The 21,200-nt window shown below is 39.7% G+C and overlaps 2 protein-coding genes across 2 annotated transcripts; both read left to right on the plus strand.

Annotated features, from left to right (window-relative positions):
- Positions 1-1,020: 1,020 nt before the first annotated feature.
- On the plus strand, positions 1,021-2,109 carry LOC100731289 (speckle-type POZ protein-like). The gene has a single exon (XM_063233645.1). The coding sequence runs from the start codon at positions 1,021-1,023 to the stop codon at positions 2,107-2,109; it is 1,089 nt and encodes a 362-aa protein (XP_063089715.1).
- Positions 2,110-19,907: 17,798 nt separating this feature from the next.
- Positions 19,908-20,996, plus strand: LOC134472322 (speckle-type POZ protein-like). The gene has a single exon (XM_063233646.1). The coding sequence runs from the start codon at positions 19,908-19,910 to the stop codon at positions 20,994-20,996; it is 1,089 nt and encodes a 362-aa protein (XP_063089716.1).
- Positions 20,997-21,200: the final 204 nt, after the last annotated feature.

Genomic DNA, 21,200 nt, shown 5'->3' on the forward strand with positions numbered 1-21,200 from the left:
GACCAAGACGCACACTAGCATGGTCTTATAATCCCAGCATTCTTGGGGATTTACGTAGGAGGTCTCTGAAAAGTGCACCCCAAATTTGGAAGCCTAGTGAATTAATTAGACTGAATCTCAACACCATAAAATGAATAAAAGGACAAGACATGTAATTCAGTGGGCAGTCTCTATGCTCAATCTCCAGTAGTAAAAAACAAAACAAGATGCACTGTGTCATAGAATGTCATCAGAAGGTAGATTTTTAATAATGTAATTTGCTGCTTGTAGGACTAAATTTTGCTGTGGAGTTCCAGCTCTACTCAATGCTTAGTGATTCTCATGCCACAGTCATCTGAGTGGTAAAATTATATGCATATATGGTGGTGTAAGTACTAACTGAATGTGTTAATTTGATTAAAGCATGCCTAACTCAAATGGATTTAAATAGCATAGGAATACCCCCTCTAGGGTGGATCCCCACCTTTTATACCACTTAGGCGAGTATCCACCCTAGGGTGGGTCTAATCCCATGGAGTTAGGCATGCTTACTCAAATTAACAGATTAAGTTAATACTTAAACCACCAGTATTTTGTCTCACTACAGAAAAAAGATTACTTTTTGCTACTTTTGAATTTCTTTTTTATTTGTCATTTATTTCTTTGTTTGAAATTTGAAAGTGTGTCTTGCTTGTAGTCCTTTGCATAAAAGGAAGCAAAAAAGAAAGGGTTACATCTGTTGCAGAAAACTCAAACTGTACTCAAAAAAATATTGAAAAGGGTATTTCTTTAGTGAACTGTTTTTTAAAGGAATCAAGACAGGACTGAATAGTGACTAATTATTAAGTAAATCTTGGTAAATGTAAGTCTGATTAATTAATTTTTTAAATCTACACATCAGGCGATCTAGTTTGTGACTGCCATATCTCACTGCTTGTCTTGGATCTGCTGAATGGAGTGACAAGTCTACAGTCTGGTGAAGAAAGAAAACCTGGGAGACCTTCTTTCACTTTCACACTGGTGCTGTCAGGAATTCAAGAAATGTCCAGTGGGCCAGTAGCTGAGAACCAGCATGCCACAGAGATCAAAGTAGTGAAATTCTCCTACATGTGGACCATCAGTAACTTTAGCTTTTCCCTAAAGGAAATAGGTAGTGCCATTGAAAGTTCAACCTTTTCACCTGAAGCAAATGATAACCTGAAATGGTGCTTACGAGTATATCCAAAAGGGATCAATGAAGAAAGCAAAGATTACCTGTCCCTATGTCTGGCACTGATCAGCTGCCCAATGAGAGAAGCTTGGGCAAAATTCACATTTTATATTGTGAATGATAAAGGACAGAACACCAAAGGTCTAGCGAGTCAAGAAATTCAGAGATTTGATCCAGGCACAGAATGGGGAATCAGAAAATTCATCCTTAGAGATTTTCTTTTGGATGCAACCAATGGGCTACTCCCTGATGACAAGCTGACCCTCTTCTGTGAGGTGAAAGTGACAAAAGACACTACCGACAGTTTTAGCCTGAATAACAAGAATATAGTGAAGGCTTGTGAGAATTGGTTAGCAAGTGATCTAGCAGGGCTGTGGAAGAATTCCCTGTTGGCAGACTGTTGCTTCTTTGTGGCTGGCCAGGAATTCCAGGCTCACAAAGCCATCTTAGCAGCTCGTTCTCCAGTTTTCAAGGCCATGTTTCAACATGAAATGCAGGAGAGCAAAAACAATCGAGTTGAAATCAGTGATATGGAACCTGAAGTTTTCAAGGAAATAATGTTCTTCATGTACACTGGAAAGGCACCAGACCTTGGCAGAATGGCACCTGATCTGCTGGCAGCTGCAGACAGGTATGGCCTGGGGTGCCTGAAGCTCATGTGTGAGAAACACCTCTGCTGCAATCTCTCTGTGAAGAATGTCATCAAAATCCTCATCTTGGCTGACTTCCACAGTGCACATCAGTTGAAAGTTTGTGCAGTGGATTTCATGAACTTGCATATTTCTGACATCCTAGAGACTGAGGAGTGGAAGTCCTTAGTGGTGTCACACCCTCATTTGGTGGCTGAAGCCTACCAGTCTCTGGCTTCCATGCATTGTGCTTTCCTGGGACCCCCATATAAGCGTGTAAGGCTGTCCTAATATCCAACCTGTCCATTTATCTCCCACAAACAGGGGTCACAGTGGTTACCACTGAGCCTTTGCTAGAGAGGACAATCTTTGGAGTGTTCACACTTCTTCAAGGAAACACTGAATTTTGTTTGTTCCTAGGAATAGATGGCACCATTTTTCAATTTTAATAATGAGGAGATAGGAACTTAAAATTTAGGAGAGTAACTTTTGAAAAGTCTTCAGAATGTAAGTTAGAGGTAATCAGAATTCTGGCTTTTACAATATAATGCATGCTAATTTTTGCAGTGTTGATCCCAAAGTAAAAATCAAAGGATTCAGCAGCAAAACAGACACACCTAGGGGTAGATCTGCCATAAGAAATTAGGATGTTTGTCTCTTCCTTCATTTTTTTTTTTTCGTGAATAAAGTTTAATCCTTCTTTATGCAGTTGTGTGAGTTCTTTTCCTTTTTGTACATTGAATAGTAAAAGTCTGGGGAAATTTGAGAATGGCCAGATGACTTGAAGCCCACCCATGTGCTGGACATCCCAGATTTATATTCGCACTAAGCAACTTCAGGAATGGGAGAGGAACAACACCCAGGACTTGAACATTTGGACGAAAGGAATTACCTGTGAAGCATCTTTTTGCTCCTTTGTGTATGACAGAGGGACATTGGCATGCATTCTAGGCACTGGCCTACACATACCAGCAGTGATAGTGCAAGAACTGTCTGCCTCTGAAGGAGCATACCAATCATCAGGTTCCTGGGCCAAAGAGAGGGAAAAGTGTTCCATTTTAAGAAAAACGAAAAGTTAGAGAAAAAATAATAGAGACAATTTGTGTATTACACAAGAATTCATGTTTGGGGAGCAAATTTTAATCCTTTCAACTTTGCCAATATAAAGGTGCTAGTAAACATGCCTCCTTGTTGTACAAAATCCAAGGGAGTCCTTACACTGTTAACAGTTATTGCTTGCAAGAACACAATATACATTCTTTTCCTATCTTAAAAATGAGGGATGGGGGATAAAAGAGGCATTAGGAGTTTTATGTGGAAGATGATTGTTTTGACAATTTTACCTTTAACAGCAATCACTGTTGGTGGTGTTTTGGAACCACTCTGGACATTTCAATTTCATGGGCGTTTAAGGACACATGAGAGTAGAACCTCACTTGTCTTCAACAGGTGCATAGTGATATAAAAATGTGTAGCCCTCAATTATACATCAACTTTAATGGCACTCTATGAGAATGCAAATGTGAGATAGCAACTTGTATAAATTCTAAAGAGGCAGGAGGCTCTCCCTGAGGCTCTTCTGCTCTACACTTCCCCATGCTGCCTGCACTTGTTGGTTTCATACACCCGTGTGTTCTTCAACATTGCAACCTCACTCACAGAAATCTGTCTTTCTTGAGGGCTCCAGCAACAAGATAACAGTGATGAATGCTAAAGAGCATTTCACTCATTTGTCTTCACAAGGTCTATGGTCCTTAAATATTGTCAGAAAAGTTTTTGAAGCATTTTGATGAATTTATTTCTCTTACATTCCCTTCTCCCTTTTCTTTAAAACCAGAAAATGCAAAGGAAAGCGACTGAGAGGAAAAATAAACATTTACTATTAAATGCTTTTTAAAAATATTAAGATTCATCAGCTGTCCATAACAAACTAGCTGCCTGTGTTGGAGCTATCGCAGTATCTTCTCATTAACCACACCTCCTACAAAGCAGAACATTCAAATATAAAGTGTTTTGTTCTTGGAAATATAAATTATTGCTATTTTTAAAATAAATCTGCATATTAAAATCAGGGTTCCATCTCTACCTCAAATTAACAAAGAAATAACTGACATAGTGAAAATTCCACTTGTTGAAAGAAATGAAGCAGAGTGTATTAGAGCCTACAATTGTGCAGGACCAGTGCCAAACTGTGAGACTCCTAGAGTGCAAGTATATGTCACAGTAACTTAATGTCAAATGATTTTGGAGAGATAGAAATTAAAAATGAAGCACAAATACACACAAATAGTTTTAATTGCAAAGATAAATGAAGCCATGCAAGGTCTGCAGTTTAGGTGGCTGGAGGCAGGATCATTGTGATCTAAGGTCTAGTTTAGCTCTCTGGCAAAAGAGGGAGGTGGGCTCTTAAGAATTTGCAAGTGGTCTTGGGGATGCATAATCGAATCCTTAGGCTGGTGTCACTCTTTCAGAATCTTTTTGACTGAAAAGTGGTTTGCACCCAGGAAAGAATTGTCTCCCTATATCACAATCCCAGTCACGTAGATTTATGTGTTTTAAACAATAGCAAAAGATTCTGGTGAAAATGCCACTGTTTGATTTCTCATGCTATAAAAACTAGTTGATGGCAGAAGACCAACAAGCATTTCTCATCAATTTTCAGTCCTTTTAAGGAAACAAGGTCCAACTGCACTTGGCAAGACTGAACTCACCTCACCAGCCTATCTGTGTCATCCAAAGATGCCTGGGTACCACCCTTTTACCTTTAACAACAATCATTGTTGGTGTGGTTTTGGAACCACCCTGGACATTTAAATTTCATGGGCCTTTAAGGACACATGTGAGTAGCACCCCAGTTGTTTTCAACAGGTCCATAGTGATATAAAAATAAAGTAATATAAAAATACAAGACATTTCGGGTAAATATTTCAACACTTAGATGACTAAAGCAAACAGATTAACAAAGTTTCCAGGTGGCAGTACAGTTGGACACAGTGAAGCTGAGGGACCCACTCCCCTTCCTTCATTCTACTATAAAAACAAATATCTTGATTATCAATATGTAAGTTAACTAGGACAGTGAATCATCGAAATTAATGAGAGATGGTGGGGGATGCCAGGAGAATTAGACGGTTCTCACCATAGTGGGAGGCACCTTCAGGCAGAGGGATCTGGCCACCAGAGAAGGCAGTTGGAGTACAGCTGTCTGAACACTATGGAGGGCACCTGAGTCTGATTCCTAAAGTACATGAAGCCTGAATCATTGAGGTTCCTGCTCCTCCTTCTCCTCCATTTTACTGTCTACATTCTGTCAATTCCTGTTGATCTCATCTTTTGGTCTCAAAAGACACAGTAATATTATTTTTATGATATGTATGCTATGTAATTCTTTTTATTTGTTTACTTATAGTTTAGACAAAAAAAATCTGGTCTATTTTGGGGCCAACTGACTGTAACAGCTGCCCAATTGATGGATTAGATGTAGCAGCAAGTTTCCCACCGTTGATTTATCATTGTCGAAGGCCATTGTAGAAACCCAGAATTTCTGCACAAAATATTAGATGGAAACCTGTTCAAGCTCTTCTTTCAAGACTGACAAATGTTTCATTAATGAGAAACCTCCCTAGTGTACCTAATGAAGACACTTATTCAATTTTCTGAATAAAGTTTCCTCTACCATTTAATTGAAAGTCAGTTGACGTGGTAGAATTTTATTAGCTTAACGACACTCTTATTGGGTGTATGTGTGACTGTGAGTATGGCGGTGCATTTTTGTAAAAAGATCTGTGCATAAGGAAACTCATTTCACCTTATGCAGGAGTATTTGTAGCATCATTTAGCATATATTGGAAATGTCAAAATTTACAGAAATAAAATAAGACAAAGTCATTATAATTTAAAGAGTATTTAGAACATAAAGATGTCCAAGGGAGGGCAGAAAATATATAATTTTGAACTGTACTGATTTTTGTATTTTACTGATACTTAACAATTATGTTAGTTTCAGATATTAAAATTATGAAACAATAGGACTGTTCATTTAACTCACTGGCGTACATGTTTGCCTGGCAAGTGTCATGTCTGTGAGTTCACACCCTGCTATACATATATATATATATATATATATATATATATAGAGAGAGAGAGAGAGAGAGAGAGAGAGACAGAGAGAGACAGAGAGAGACAGAGAGAGACAGAGACAGAGATAGAAATACATTAGGTGTACCTAAAGAAACAAATCTGTCATATTTTGCATGCCAATATTAATATAGCAGTACATATGGATTATGTTGAAAGGACTATCAGAGATTAATTCAATAACAGTTGTCTCTCTGGGTGAACCTGTGTTGTGGCTTGAGCCTGGTGGTTCCACAAAGTCCCATGCAATCATGGAGGCAGGCTTATAGTGTGCCTGAATGACTCATGATCCAAATCTAGGATATTAGGTTTAAGTGCTACATTCAAGTTTTTGAGTGGACTACATAAAATATAAGTGACTTAAAGATTCTTCTCCTTTTGCTGCTGTTGCTTGTGCTGGTTTCTGCTGCTGAGATCTGATACCATCTGCCATGTTTCATTCTGACTTGTAGACTGTGGATTATAGACTGAAGGCTCCAAAGATGGTAAACTGAGTTAATCTTTGGGTCCCTAATTTAAAGGTCAAATATTTTGTTTCAACAATGAGACAATAGTAACCAACAGAGAAACTGGCACCAGAGGAATGGATTCCTTTGAATACCTGTCCATGTATTTCAAGAGCCTTTGGGAATTTCTTGTGGGTAGATTTTGGAAATGTTTGGATGTCTCCTAATGGATAAAGCTATATCCCATTATACTGTTTGCAGCATGAGATTCTGCTTAGAACACGGAAGACAAGAATTTTGATAGAAATCGTGATATTCAAGACCAGTTCAAGATGTTTGATCACCAAAATTGAGTATTTATATGATCAAACTATGCAATTCCTTCTGCTCTTACTTGGGACCCTGAATAAGCATAGCTTGGGTAGTTTTGCCTGTTATTCTCACAATTGCCTTGTGTAGAGGTGCAGAATACAGACTCACTATTGTCCTCTAAACCCTGTGTTACTTACATTGTTCTGTTCTGATATGCTTTGTTGTGTCCCCTTTTGTCTTTATCTCCTTGAAGTTAAATTTTTAAAAATTGAAAACTAATAGAGACTTCCCAGATTTTAATATGATTGAACTATTAGGAGTCGTTGAGTGGTTTTAATATGAAAGGAAATGAAGAAATAAGCATTTCATAAAGGAAACACAAAGTATATTTATACCACAGAATAGTACTCTGGCAGGAAGGCTGATAATCTTGACTCATTTGTAGAAAAGTGGATGCACATGTGGATCCAAAACTGAATGAGGCCATGATATATTTGCACCCATGGTTATAGCAGCATAATTTGTAATCACTAAATGCTGCAAACAACTAAAATGCTCATCAGTGACAGAGTTGAGGTATTTTTAAACAAAGGAATACTATTCAGCTATAAAAGGATGATCTTGAGGGCTTTGAAGGTAAATGGAGGCAACTTGAGACTATCCTCATAAGTGAAATAAGAGTTCCATTAGTAAATATCACATTGTCTTTCTAGTGTAAAAACACAGAAAAAATAATAGATCCTAAATGGATAATGGATACTGTGATAATTATAGGGAGGGAAAGTGCTCTAAAGGGTATAATTGTATGTGTGTGTGTGTGTGTGTGTGTGTGTGTGTGTGTGTGTGTGTGTGTTTGTCTTAGTTACTTTATGCTCTTCACTGAGACAAAATACCTGATGTCCAAATTGGGAAAGGAAATGTTTATTTCTTACAGATTTTGGAGGTTTCAGTCCAGACTCAGTTGGCTCAGAGACAGGAGGGCATGGCTGACTGCCGTCCATTGTGGCTGCAAACAGCAAACAGGAACAAGCAAAAAGCAAGATCTACCTTCTTCCTGCCATTCCATCACATCCTGGCTCCACCCCTATGTGGGTGAAGCACTGACACCATCAATCCAAGCAGTGGACAATAAACCAATCACAAGAACATAATGCAAACTCATGAGGCCTGGGGGACACAGACATAAACCACGACATTCCACCCCTGGCCCCCAGGACTCATGTACATCATTTACACAAAGGACATTTAGTCTACCTCCAAGAGTTGCTAAAGTCCTAAGTTTCAGCACTGCTGAGTAGTCCAAGTCCCAAGTGTCCTCCAAATTCTATGCCAAACTCTTAATTGTAAGCCCCTGTATAAACAAAGCAAGGTTAAACAGTTCTGAAATGCAAAGCAACAAGATAAACATTACCATTCCAAAAGTTAAAAACAGGGGAATATAAAGTATTCGAAACAAAGCAAGTCCAATATCCAGCAGGACACACATTAAGTCCTAGAGTTCCATGCTCAAAATCTGAAGCAATCTTGTTGGCTTGGGTGATTCCACCCCCATGGCACTTCTGGCAATTTCAACTCCTGCAGTTTTTTCTTAATTCCTCTCTGCTTGCTTTTTGCAGTTTTCCTTGGATCATCCACATTCCTGGCTTTCCCAAACTTCTGGGGTCTCCATTGCACCTTTGGCTTCACACTTATATCTTCACAAATTGCCCTCTCAGAGGCACACTGCTTGGCCAGGCAGGCCCTTTGCTATCGAGATAGAAGACCTCTTACCCTCAGAATTTGTGCATTTTCCTTGCACCTAAAATCAGCACCTTATGGATGCCACCAAGGTTTGCTGCTAGCTGAAGCAGTAGCCAGTCTTTTCTCTCTCTTGGCTGTAGGGGTCAGTTGCCTGGATCGCAGGGCTCTGTTTACCTGATTGTGATGAAAACTTCTCCATGTTGCCGCCATTCTGGAACCTCATGTGGCCTCTGTTGCCATTCTGGAACCTCATGTGGCCTCTGTTGCCATTCTGGAACCTCACTTGGCCTCTGTCACCATTCTGGAGCATGGCACTCTGCAGCTTTTCCCTCTGAGCAAATTGTTTCACATTTTCCATGAGGCTGCACTGGGTGGGGACCTGCTACCTGGAATTCCCTGGGGTCATTTTTCTTATCTCTCTGTTTCTCTTCAGGAATGAAAATCTCAACTGTGTCTTTACAATCCACAGCCTTCCTGGAATTTTCCTTCTTGCCAAACTCACAGCATTGTGAATTATCCTGCTGGGCTCTTTGCTCTTGATTAGAAACATAAAGCTGGCTGAAAGCCCCCAACAAGAGCCATGCCTCGGTGTGAATGTTTGATTGTTTTTAATTTCCTTTTCAAGATTAATCAATCCATTGCCCTTTTTCTCAGACTGAGGCAAAGTCTCTGGGCAGGAGCAAAATGCGTACAAACTTTCTGCCAAGCCATAACACACATCATGTGGAGTCCAACAACCAATGCAGTCCTTCCAAGCAGAATCCTCCCAAGCCTGGTCTTTACCATGAGGTTTCTATCAGCCTCCTGGTGTGTGCAGCTCTGACCAGACTCTCCTCTACAGAACAGCATAAGGTTCTCCAGCTCTATGCATCCAGGCAACATGTCAAACCTTTTCCAAACTCTTCCCACAAGCAATTTCCAAAGCCTCTCAAAAACATGGTCAGGTATAGTTACAGCAAATGACACTACTCCTGGTACAACATTCCATCTTAGTTACTTTATGCTCATCGCTGAGACAAAATACCTCATGCCCAAGTTGGGAAAGGAAGGGATTATTTCTTACAGTTTTTGGAGGTTTTAGTCCACACTCATTTAGCTCCCAGGCATGCGGGCATGGCTGGGCCCCCTTTCACAGTGGCTGCAAACAGCCATCTCAAACCAGCAAAGAGAAAGACACACCTTCTTCCTGCCGTTACATCACATCCTAGCTCCACCCCCATGTGGGTGTAGCACTGACACCATCAATCCAAGCACTAGACAATAAAACGATCACAAGTGCACACTGCAGATTCATGAGGCATGGGGGACACAGACATAAACCATGACAGTGTTTAATATAGACGTACATGTTACTAAATTTTGGTTGGAAAACTGAACAGACAGTCTGCACTCTCAATGTTTGAGTGTTTATCCATATTTTATGCTTTGATTTTGCAACTTGAAGAACTAATTCTCATAGATCAGTATGTAATATATCAACTAGGTATTTCTTAGTGTTAATTTTTTGAATTCCTTATTATTCTACTTTTTTCTATTTTCTTTTCTTCTTTCTTTATCTATTTCAATACAAATAAATCTAAGTGACAGAAGTTGGTCACCAGAGATTAAATATCATATTGTTTCTGTTGTTGGATGCATGGAAAGTTAATTAAGGAATGCAATAGAGGATAAATGTTGAGAATTAAGAAGAATTCTTTGAAATAGGGAAGAGAAGAAAAGAATAGGACGAGGAAAGGAAATGAAGAAATGATTGAGTTATAAAATGGAAATTATTGTAAATGGTGAAGGTAAAATTGAATGAAGGCAGATGAGAAGAACATGGGCATAAAGCATAATTTTGATATCTTATGCACAGGTGCACATTCTCTATGTTGACTGTGAACAATATGCCTGAAAAGTATGTAGTACAAGAAAGTAAAAAAAATAAAACAAATTCAAAAGAAATAGATACAATAAAAACTTTCAGTACATCTCTAATGTGCCATCTGGAAAACAGTGAGTTGGGATTCAGGGCTCCTTCTATTGAATCCTTGATGGCAGGCCTAGCTGGAAAACAACAAGTTTGCATGGGGAACCACCTCCAAAGGCAAATTCAAGAATGAGAAAATGTCAAAACTGAGGATGGTAGAAAACTGGAACACACATCTGTGTTTGTGAAAGCAGACAAAAGAGAAGCTTTGGAAGAAATCAAGTGATATCTATCCCTGAAGTGGTAGCCCTTCTTCCTGGCTTCCTTTCGTCTTCCTTCCTTCCTTCCTACATTCCTTCCTTCCTTCTTTCCTTCCTTCCTACCTTCCTTCCTTCCTTCTTTCCTTCCTTCCTTCCTTCCTTCCTTCCTTCCTTCCTTCCTTCCTTCCTTCCTTCCTTCTTCCCTCCTTCCCTTCCTCCATTCCTTCCTTCCTGCTTTCCTTTCATTCTTTTGGTTTTTGATTCAGGTTAGTATGTAATGCCAAATGCCTTGAAATTGCAATGATTTTCCAGCCTCATCCTCCTGAGTGCTGGGATTATTGATGTGTGCTAAAACACCTTGCAATTCAGAATTATTGTGTTTGTATTTTGAAGGGGTTAAAATTAAACACAACGAAATAGAACAAAATAGGACATAAGAAAGCAATGTAAGAGATATAAATTTCAAAGCTAGATGAACTCAGATCTTCACCATCTATAAAATCATCTCTTGTTTTATTCCAAATACTTGTCCATGCCTTGGCTTACAGAGAAGTCATAAAAAAACATAATATAAAACTGATCTGAACACAATAAGAGAGGCATTTTAGGTCTTCGATACCAGACAACAGGGAAGTCACTAATGACTGGCCTAGAGTCTCTAGTTCACTTCAAAAAAGTTGTCCATATTTTCAGATATTGAAGCTAAGTTAAAACAACAAGCTAAAATAACACCATTATTTAGAACAAAGCAAAACACAGATAAAAGTATTGGCCTTCAAAGTGATAATAGAAGCAAATCTCCTCTAAGTTCTATTTTGTTTTGTTTTGTTGTGTTTAATTTTATCCCCTTAAATTTACAAAAACAAGAATCCTGAGTTGCAGGATGTGGTAGCACACATCTATACTGCCAGCATTCAGTAGGCTGAGGCAGGAAAATCACTGCAATTTCAAGGACATTTGGCATTTTATAATAACCTGGATCAAAAACCAAAAAAAAAGTAAGGAAAGAAAGAAGGAATTAATAAAGGAAGGATGGAAGGAAGAAGGAAAGGGAAGAAGAAGAAAGGAAGAAAGACTACCACTTCACAGACAGATATCACTTGCTTCTTTCAAAAGCTTCTCTTTTGTCTGCTTTCACATACTCAGATGTGTGTTCCAGTTTTCTACCTGACTCAGAAGTGTTATATACCCTCAGGATCCAGCTCTGCTTTTGAACTAAAAGGCTAAACGCTTAGTCATTGGGGTCTTTGAGCCCATCATTTTCAGCCACCACTTTTCTTTTACTGGGACACATTCACTTCATCACTTAAAGACACGGGAAACTGCTAACTTATTTACAACTTTTTATAATTGATTATTATCCTTAATCATTGCTTTCCAAGTTTAAAATGTAATATTTATGTAATACATATATGGAAATTTGTCCACATCTTATTACTTACATTGGAAACTAGATGCTATTTATCTCTTTTTCTTTAAGTTTTTGGAGTAAATGTCCACCCAGTAATTTATATTTGGTTATTAAATAGAAGAGTATGAGGTGTAGGTCTTAGTTACTTTCTACTCATTGCTGAGACAAAATACCTGAAGGCCAAGCTGTGAAAGAAAAGGTTTATTTCTTACAGTTTTGGGAGTTTTCAGTCCACACTCAGTTGGCTCCAAGGCAGGTGGGCATGGCTAGCCACAGCCCATGGTGCATGCAAACAGCAAACAGGAACCAGCCAAAAGCAAGACATACCTTCTTCTTGCCATTGCATCATATCCTGCCTCCACCCCTATGTGGGTAGAGCACTGACACCATCAATCCAAGCACTAGGAAATGAACCAATCACAAATACACAATGCAAACTCATGAGGCCTGGGGGACACAGACATAAACCATGACATTCCACCCCTGGCCCCCAGGACTCATGTACATCTTTTATACAAAAGACATTTAGTCCACCTCCAAGAGATGCCAAAGTCCTAACAGTTTCAGCATTGCTGAATAGTCCAAGTCCCAAATTTCCTCCAATATCTATGGCAAACTCTGAACTGTAACCCCCTGTACAAATGAAACAAAGTTAAGCGTTTCTGAAATGCAAAGGCACAAGACAAACATTACCATTCCAAAAATTACAAACAGGGGAATATAAAGCATTGGAAACAAAGCAAGTTCAACATCCAGCAGGACAAACCTTAAGTCCTAGAGTTCCATGCTCAGCATTTGAAGAAATCTGGTTACAAGCTCCAAAAGGCTTGGGTGATTCCACCCCCATGGCACTTCCTGGGATTTCAGCTTCTGCAGCTTTTTTCTTAAATCCTCTTTGCTCGCTCTTTGTTGCTTTCCTTGGATCATCCACGTTCCTGGCTTTTACAAACTACTGGGGTCTCCAGTGCACCTTTCACTTCCCCTTTACATCTTCACAAATTGCCCTCCCAGGGTTAGACTGCTTGGTCTCCGAGGCCCTTTGCAATCAAGGTGGAAGCCATCTTACCCTCAGAATTCGTGCATTTTCCTTGCACCTAAAATCAGCACCTTTTGGATGCTGCCAAGGTCTGCTGCTAGCTGAAGCAGTAGCCAGGCTTTTCTCTCTCTTGGCTGTAGGGGTCAGTTGCCTGAATCACAGGGCTCAGTTTTCCTGATTGTGAGTAAATCTTCTCTACCTTGCCGCCATTCTGGAACCTCATGTGGCCTCTGTTGCCATTATGGAGCATGGTGCTCTGCAGCCTTCTCCTCTGAACAAATTCTTTCATCTTTGACATGAGGCTGCAAAGGGTGGGGACTGGCTTTTTTGGGATGCCCAGGGGCCATCTTTCTTATTTCTCTGTTTCCCATCAACAATCAAAATCTCAACTCTGTCTTTACAATCCACAGCTTTTCTGGAATTTTCCTTCTGGCCAAACTCACAGCATTGTAAGTTATCCTGCTGGGCACTTTGCTCTTGATTTGAAACATATAGCTGGCTGAAAGACCCCAACAATAGTATTGCCACAGCCTCAAGGTTTGATTGCTTTTTAATTTCTTTTTCAAGATTAATCAGTCCATTGACCTTTGCCACAGGCTCAGGCAAAGTGTCTAGGCAGGAGCAAAATGCAGACAGACTTTTTGCCAATCCATAACACAAACCATGAGGGGGTCCAACAACTAATGCAGTCCTTCTTCCCAGCATAAACCTCGCAAGCCTGATCTTTACCATGAGGCTTTCTAGCAGCCTGATGGTCTCCTGAGCTCTGGCCAGAATCTCTTCTACAGAACAGCCATAGCTGTTCCAGCTCTATGCATCCAGGTGACATGTTTGAACCTTTCCAAAGTCGGCTCACAAGCCATTTCCTAAGCCTCTCAAAAAACATGGTCATGTAAATTCACAGCAAATGGCCCTGTTCCTGTTTACCAAATTCTGTCTTAGTTACTTTTTACTTGTTGCTGACATAAAGTACCTGAAACCCAAGCTGGAATAGGAAAGGTTTATTTCTTATAGTTTTTGGAGGTTTGAGTCCACACTCAGTTGGCTCCAAGTCAGGTGGGCATGGCTGGGGTACAGGCCATGGTGGCTGCAAACAGCAAACAGGAACCAGCAAAAAGCAAGACATACCTTCTTCCTGCCATTACATCACTTCTTGGCTCCACCCCTATGTGTGTGGAGCACTGACACCATCAATTCAAGCACTAGGCAATGAACCAATCACAAATAAACAATGCAAACTCATGAGGCCTGGGGGACACAGACATAAATCCTGACAGGGGAGAAACTGCTTACCAGCACCAGTATCTATTCTACTTTTGGTTTTCTAGTGTTTAGCTGAGCACATTTTGAGCAGATAAACCATATTATCTAAGGTTTTTGTCCAGCGAGTGTGATGATGAGATTGGGTTCTATTTGGAAGTGTGCAAATGAAAAGGATCCACATAATTTCTCTAGGATTTCTTACAGACAAGAGTATTTCATCATTATTCATTTTTATTGTGGGTTTAAACACAAGAAGTCATCTCAGGGACATTTATCTTTTCTATACCCTATATGTGGAATCAGTCATTTCTTCAAAGATTCTGGTATTTCTGTGTGTTTTGTGCTGATATAATAACGTTTATGAAGCAGTGTAGTTTCTGAAGTAATTTTCTTAGCTCATTGCTTTTGAGATTTAAGAGAATGTTTCAGGCATCTATTTGTCTAATCTAGGGATGGATGATATAACAGTAGTTATTACTACTGAATTATTCATGGCCTGCATTAGTCTCAAGTGTTATGACTCATTCTTGTGGAGATTAATTCATTCCTATGTAATTGGACCCATGCCCGTGAGTTGCAACTTTCAATTTTCCTAGGATACAAATGGTGTATGCATGGGGAAAAAAGCACAAGGGTCACAGTACAGAAATCTGAGACCACTTGCAGGCCTCTTTCTTGATAGAAATTACAACAAAGCAGGAGGAGAGAGAGAAAGAGCAGGAGGAAGACACATTCCATTGGATGTAGCACATTTATATGTAGCACTGGGAGATTCAGTATCATGTGCAACCTCTCCATCTAAGAACTTATCCCTATAACTTGTCTCAGGCACACAATGATCTTCAAATTAGAGCAGTAAGCCCTGTGAGTTGACTCAGGAAGACCCTGTTCTTCCTACTAGCCTTGCTTTGGCCACACATGTGATCCATTTTCAGCTTCAGCTACTCCCCTGAGTGAGCCAGACTTTCTCTACCCCTGATTGTAGTGCTATGATATCCTAATTAACTTGTAGTAGGTTCTAACTCTTTAAGGTTTCATTACTCTATTACTGCTACACTATGAACCCAGTTCCTGGAAAATGAAACTTAAGAGTTCAAATCAGCACAAGACTTTGCTCAGTAGCCTAAGCTCCTATTTCTCAAGCATGTAGTCATGAATTTGATCTCTAGTACCAAAAACAAACAAAAAAAATTTCAAACCATACCAAAACCATGGCAATGTGCAATAATTCAGGCAGCTGTGCAAACTACTGAGCCCCTGGTCAGCATTTCCATTGTTGAGACAAATATGCTTGACACATAACATAAAGCAGGAGGGGTGGGTTTGATTTGTGTCTTCAGAGTTTAGGTGGCTCCAGGCAGAAACTTTGTGAAAGAATTCCTGGTAGAGTAAATCTGTTGTTTTCATGGCAAGAAGGAAAGGATCAAAGAGAAAGAGCAGTGAGAGATTCTCCCCCACCCCAGGAACAGCCACTGCAACTCAGCTCCAGGGGGCCCCAACTCTTAACAGCCCATTCAACTATGAACATCCATGGATGAATCCACTCAGAAGTGTAGTTCCCAAGTCGGAGACTCCTAATCTCATCAGATTGATGATTTGGATTAACTGGAACAGAGTCATGTGACCAGTCAATCCAAAGGTACTTGAAGTGGCAGATAAAAGTGCTGTGTGGAGATATTTGGTTTTAGAATTTCAATTTAGCTGTGCCGAAGTAATCTCAGCCACCTGGTAGTGAAATAGGTTTACTAAAATATTTGATAAAGCCTAGGCAATTTAGGAACTTTGTGAGACCTTGTTTCAAACAAAACAATCTGAATTGGTATGATAATCCAAGGTATAATCCCCAACACCATTCCTTAAAAAAAAAAAAAAAAAGCAGCCTGTAAAATGGTATTTTAGCGTCTTTAGAAATTGATAATTTTTTTGGATATTCAAGTTGTTATTGTGCTGTTTTCAACATTATGTTCAGAGCTTTTCTATCTGATACACTACTTCAAATTTCACCTATATTTTATTAAAAATATACTTTTTTCCCAAATGTGTAACTTGGTTGTACCTCCAATATGCAGTGGCTTATTTCTATTTTGTATTCTTGTTTATCATCATAATACCACTGCATTACATTGAGTTGTATGAACTGCTTGCTTTAGCTTGTTCATGGGACATGAAGTGTGTGTTTGAATATCTGTGTGTGTATATGTATGTGTGTGTGTGTATGTGCGTGTGTGTGTGTAAATGGATCCTATGTCTTCAAACATGAATGTAACCCTACAATTGATATCCTCCACACACAATCCATGAGATAATTATTTCTCTAGTAGAGGCAAAGTGGAAGGAGAGTAGCTGGACACATCCTCCAATAAACATTTTGGTTGTTTTCATAGCATTTTTTCTTCATTCTTTTGTCTTTTGTTGACACAGGGTCTTGCTATGCAGTTCAGGCTGGCCTTGAACTCACTTTGGAGCCCAGGCTGGGCTCCAATTCATAACAATCCTCCAACCTGAGCCTGGGTAATCCCAAGAGCTGGGATTACATGCTTTAGCCACCATGCCGGGCTTATAACATTTCTTCTTTATTTAGGACTGAAATTTCAGAATCACTGGCACTTTCTGTTCTTGACAAACTCAGGTAGGATTGTACTTCCACAGAAGTTTCTCCTAAATGGGGATTTCTTCCTAAACACATGTTTTGGCCACCAGAATTGAGTGTCCATAGGGTTCAGCCTATTCAATTCCTTTTACTCTTACTTGGAACTTCAAATCCACGAAGATTCCTGCAGTGCAGCCTTATATTCTCACATTTCCCTTTGTAGAATTTCTGAATTTTTATGATGATATGGGAGTTTAATTCCTCTCAAGTCTTCAGAAGTCTTTCTGTATTTCTTTCCCTCCTTCATGCATAGTTTGATTACTGTTGATTCTTTATATGTCCTTGTGAGAAATGATCTAGCTATATAGTTCTCACTGGTCTTAAATTAGCAAGGATCCTCCAACCTCAACCTCTGGAGTGCTGGGATTAGGGGTGTGTACCACCCCGCCTAGCTGCTGTTGATTCATGAATACTCAAATTTCAGAAACGTGCTTTAACTCTTTAGAAATTAGGCAATAGAAGAAAAAGACCAGTGGCCTTGTTTACAGTCCCAGAACACAACAGTCTCAGGCAGTAGGATGATGGAAAGTGTAAGGCTTGCTTGGACTACAAGCAAGACACACTTTCAAATTTCAAACAAAGAAATAAATGACAAATAAAAAAGAAATTCAAAAGTAGCAAAAAGTAATCTTTTTCTTTAATGAGACAAAATACTGGTGGTGTAAGTATTAACTTAATCTGTTAATTTGAGTAAGCATGCCTAACTCCATGGGATTAGACCCACCCTAGGGTGGATACTCCCCTAAGTGGTATAAAAGGGAAGCCAAGAATGAAGAGTTACATCTTTTCCAGAAGAAATCACACCTTTCTCAACTCAGATCCAAGCCTTCAACAGGATTCTCTGTGTCTTCAGCCTGACAACAGACTTTTTGTGTCTCCCATATGTGACTCTGCATGCAGTTTTGGTAAGTATTCTTCGAACTTTTTGCAGATTTGATTACATTGCACTAAATCTGTTTATTTAGAGAGCACTGCCAGTCACAGGTAGGGATAATTTAGGTAGTTTACATTGGTCTGTATCATAGTATCTTAGATTTACATCAACAAGGAGCCCTTGTGGAAGCAGCACTATTTCATTTTAATTCATCTTCATGGCATTACTATTAGAAAGCAATAAGAATACTGACTGGACATGCTTAAGGGGAGTCAGACAGTGGGTGAGCTCCAAGATTGGCATGATGTCATTAAGGACAGTTTTCTGTCACTTGTCCTGAAAAATAATTCTCTCTTGTCATGGGCAAGCTTCTCTTCCATGAGGCTCAGTTTTTCTTCAGCTGTTGATCTTCCCTAGTGGTGGCAGGCCTGTGTCAGCCAGCCAAAGGGCACAAGTAAATGACTCCTCTAGAAGGCTTGATGTGCATACTGCTTATGAGAATAGGGAACCCAGGTCCCTCTGTCAGCGACTTTGGTTGATTCCAGGTGCACTATTTGTTCCCAGTTGCAACTATATGAATCAAATGGGATGGATTGGGGAAGTTACCCAGATTAGCCTGGCTGCTCTCATGTAGGAGAGGAGGACAAAGGATTGATAAACCAGGAGAATACTGAAGAGAATTGTCCCAGTTATTTGGGATCAAAGAGGGAGCAAAGGAGAGCAAGTGAGTGGGATAGACATCTGCTGGTCAAATCACAGGCTCCTAATGCCAGAGCAGGGACAATAGAGAGAGGTACAGCATTTTTTCTCTTATCCTGAGGAAGGTTTTTAACCCAACAAATTCCAAAATTCTGTGTGAAGTACAATACAGTGTCATAGGCCAAAAGCGTAGATGAGGAAAGGTGTTTCATTTGGCCCATATAACAATGGCTTCAGAGCCACAGTTTCTCTGAAGTACACTCTAGTTACCCGTCAAACACATGGACTGTTTCAGAATGTTAATAGTAATGGGAAGGTGTTAGTGATACATTTGACCAAGACGCACACTAGCATGGTCTTATAATCCCAGCATTCTTGGGGATTTACGTAGGAGGTCTCTGAAAAGTGCACCCCAAATTTGGAAGCCTAGTGAATTAATTAGACTGAATCTCAACACCATAAAATGAATAAAAGGACAAGACATGTAATTCAGTGGGCAGTCTCTATGCTCAATCTCCAGTAGTAAAAAACAAAACAAGATGCACTGTGTCATAGAATGTCATCAGAAGGTAGATTTTTAATAATGTAATTTGCTGCTTGTAGGACTAAATTTTGCTGTGGAGTTCCAGCTCTACTCAATGCTTAGTGATTCTCATGCCACAGTCATCTGAGTGGTAAAATTATATGCATATATAGTGGTATAAGTATTAACTGAATGTGTTAATTTGATTAAAGCATGCCTAACTCAAATGGATTTAAATAGCATAGGAATACCCACTCTAGGGTGGATCCCCACCTTTTATACCACTTAGGCGAGTATCCACCCTAGGGTGGGTCTAATCCCATGGAGTTAGGCATGCTTACTCAAATTAACAGATTAAGTTAATACTTACACCACCAGTATTTTGTCTCACTACAGAAAAAGATTACTTTTTGCTACTTTTGAATTTCTTTTTTATTTGTCATTTATTTCTTTGTTTGAAATTTGAAAGTGTCTCTTGCTTGTAGTCCTTTGCATAAAAGGAAGCAAAAAAGGAAGGGTTACATCTGTTCCAGAAGAACTCAAACTGTACTCAAAAAATATTAAAAAGGGGATTTCTTTAGTGAATTGTTTTTTAAAGGAATCAAGACAGGACTGAATAGTGACTAATTATTAAGTAAATATTGGTAAATGTAAGTCTGATTAATTAATTTTTTAAATCTACACATCAGGCTATCTAGTTTGTGACTGCCGTATCTCCCTGCTTGTCTTGGATCTGCTGAATGGAGTGACATGTCTACAGTCTGGTGAAGAAAGAAAACCTGGGAGACCTTCTTTCACTTTCACACTGCTGCTGTCAGGAATTCAAGAAATGTCCAGTGGGCCAGTAGCTGAGAACCAGCATGCCACAGAGATCAAAGTAGTGAAATTCTCCTACATGTGGACCATCAGTATCTTTAGCTTTTCCCTAAAGGAAATAGGTAGTGCCATTGAAAGTTCAACCTTTTCACCTGAAGCAAATGATAACCTGAAATGGTGCTTACGAGTATATCCAAAAGGGATCAATGAAGAAAGCAAAGATTACCTGTCCCTATGTCTGGCACTGATCAGCTGCCCGATGAGAGAAGCTTGGGCAAAATTCACATTTTATATTGTGAATGATAAAGGACAGAACACCAAAGGTCTATCGAGTCAAGAAATTCAGAGATTTGATCCAGGCACAGAATGGGGATTCAGAAAATTCATCCTTAGAGATTTTCTTTTGGATGCAACCAATGGGCTACTCCCTGATGACAAGCTGACCCTCTTCTGTGAGGTGAAAGTGACAAAAGACACTACCGACAGTTTTAGCCTGAATAACAAGAATATAGTGAAGGCTTGTGAGAATTGGTTAGCAAGTGATCTAGCAGGGCTGTGGAAGAATTCCCTGTTGGCAGACTGTTGCTTCTTTGTGGCTGGCCAGGAATTCCAGGCTCACAAAGCCATCTTAGCAGCTCGTTCTCCAGTTTTCAAGGCCATGTTTCAACATGAAATGCAGGAGAGCAAAAACAATCGAGTTGAAATCAGTGATATGGAACCTGAAGTTTTCAAGGAAATAATGTTCTTCATGTACACTGGAAAGGCACCAGACCTTGGCAGAATGGCACCTGATCTGCTGGCAGCTGCAGACAGGTATGGCCTGGGGTGCCTGAAGCTCATGTGTGAGAAACACCTCTGCTGCAATCTCTCTGTGAAGAATGTCATCAAAATCCTCATCTTGGCTGACTTCCACAGTGCACATCAGTTGAAAGTTTGTGCAGTGGATTTCATCAACTTGCATATTTCTGACATCCTAGAGACTGAGGAGTGGAAGTCCTTAGTGGTGTCACACCCTCATTTGGTGGCTGAAGCCTACCAGTCTCTGGCTTCCATGCATTGTGCTTTCCTGGGACCCCCATATAAGCGTGTAAGGCTGTCCTAATATCCAACCTGTCCATTTATCTCCCACAAACAGGGGTCACAGTGGTTACCACTGAGCCTTTGCTAGAGAGGACAATCTTTGGAGTGTTCACACTTCTTCAAGGAAACACTGAATTTTGTTTGTCCCTAGGAATAGATGGCACCAATTTTCAATTTTAATAATGAGCAGATAGGAACTTAAAATTTAGGAGAGTAACTTTTGAAA

Source organism: Cavia porcellus, unplaced genomic scaffold (genome assembly GCF_034190915.1).
Source record: "Cavia porcellus strain 051 isolate PalLab524CR breed Dunkin Hartley unplaced genomic scaffold, mCavPor4.1 scaffold_23, whole genome shotgun sequence".
In the NCBI taxonomy this organism is placed as follows: Eukaryota; Metazoa; Chordata; class Mammalia; order Rodentia; family Caviidae; genus Cavia; species Cavia porcellus.

Coding starts and splice junctions, on each gene's coding strand:
- LOC134472322 (XM_063233646.1), top strand. CDS start 19,908: ATGTCCAGTGGGCCAGTAGCTGAGAACCAGCATGCCACAGAGATCAAA.
- LOC100731289 (XM_063233645.1), top strand. CDS start 1,021: ATGTCCAGTGGGCCAGTAGCTGAGAACCAGCATGCCACAGAGATCAAA.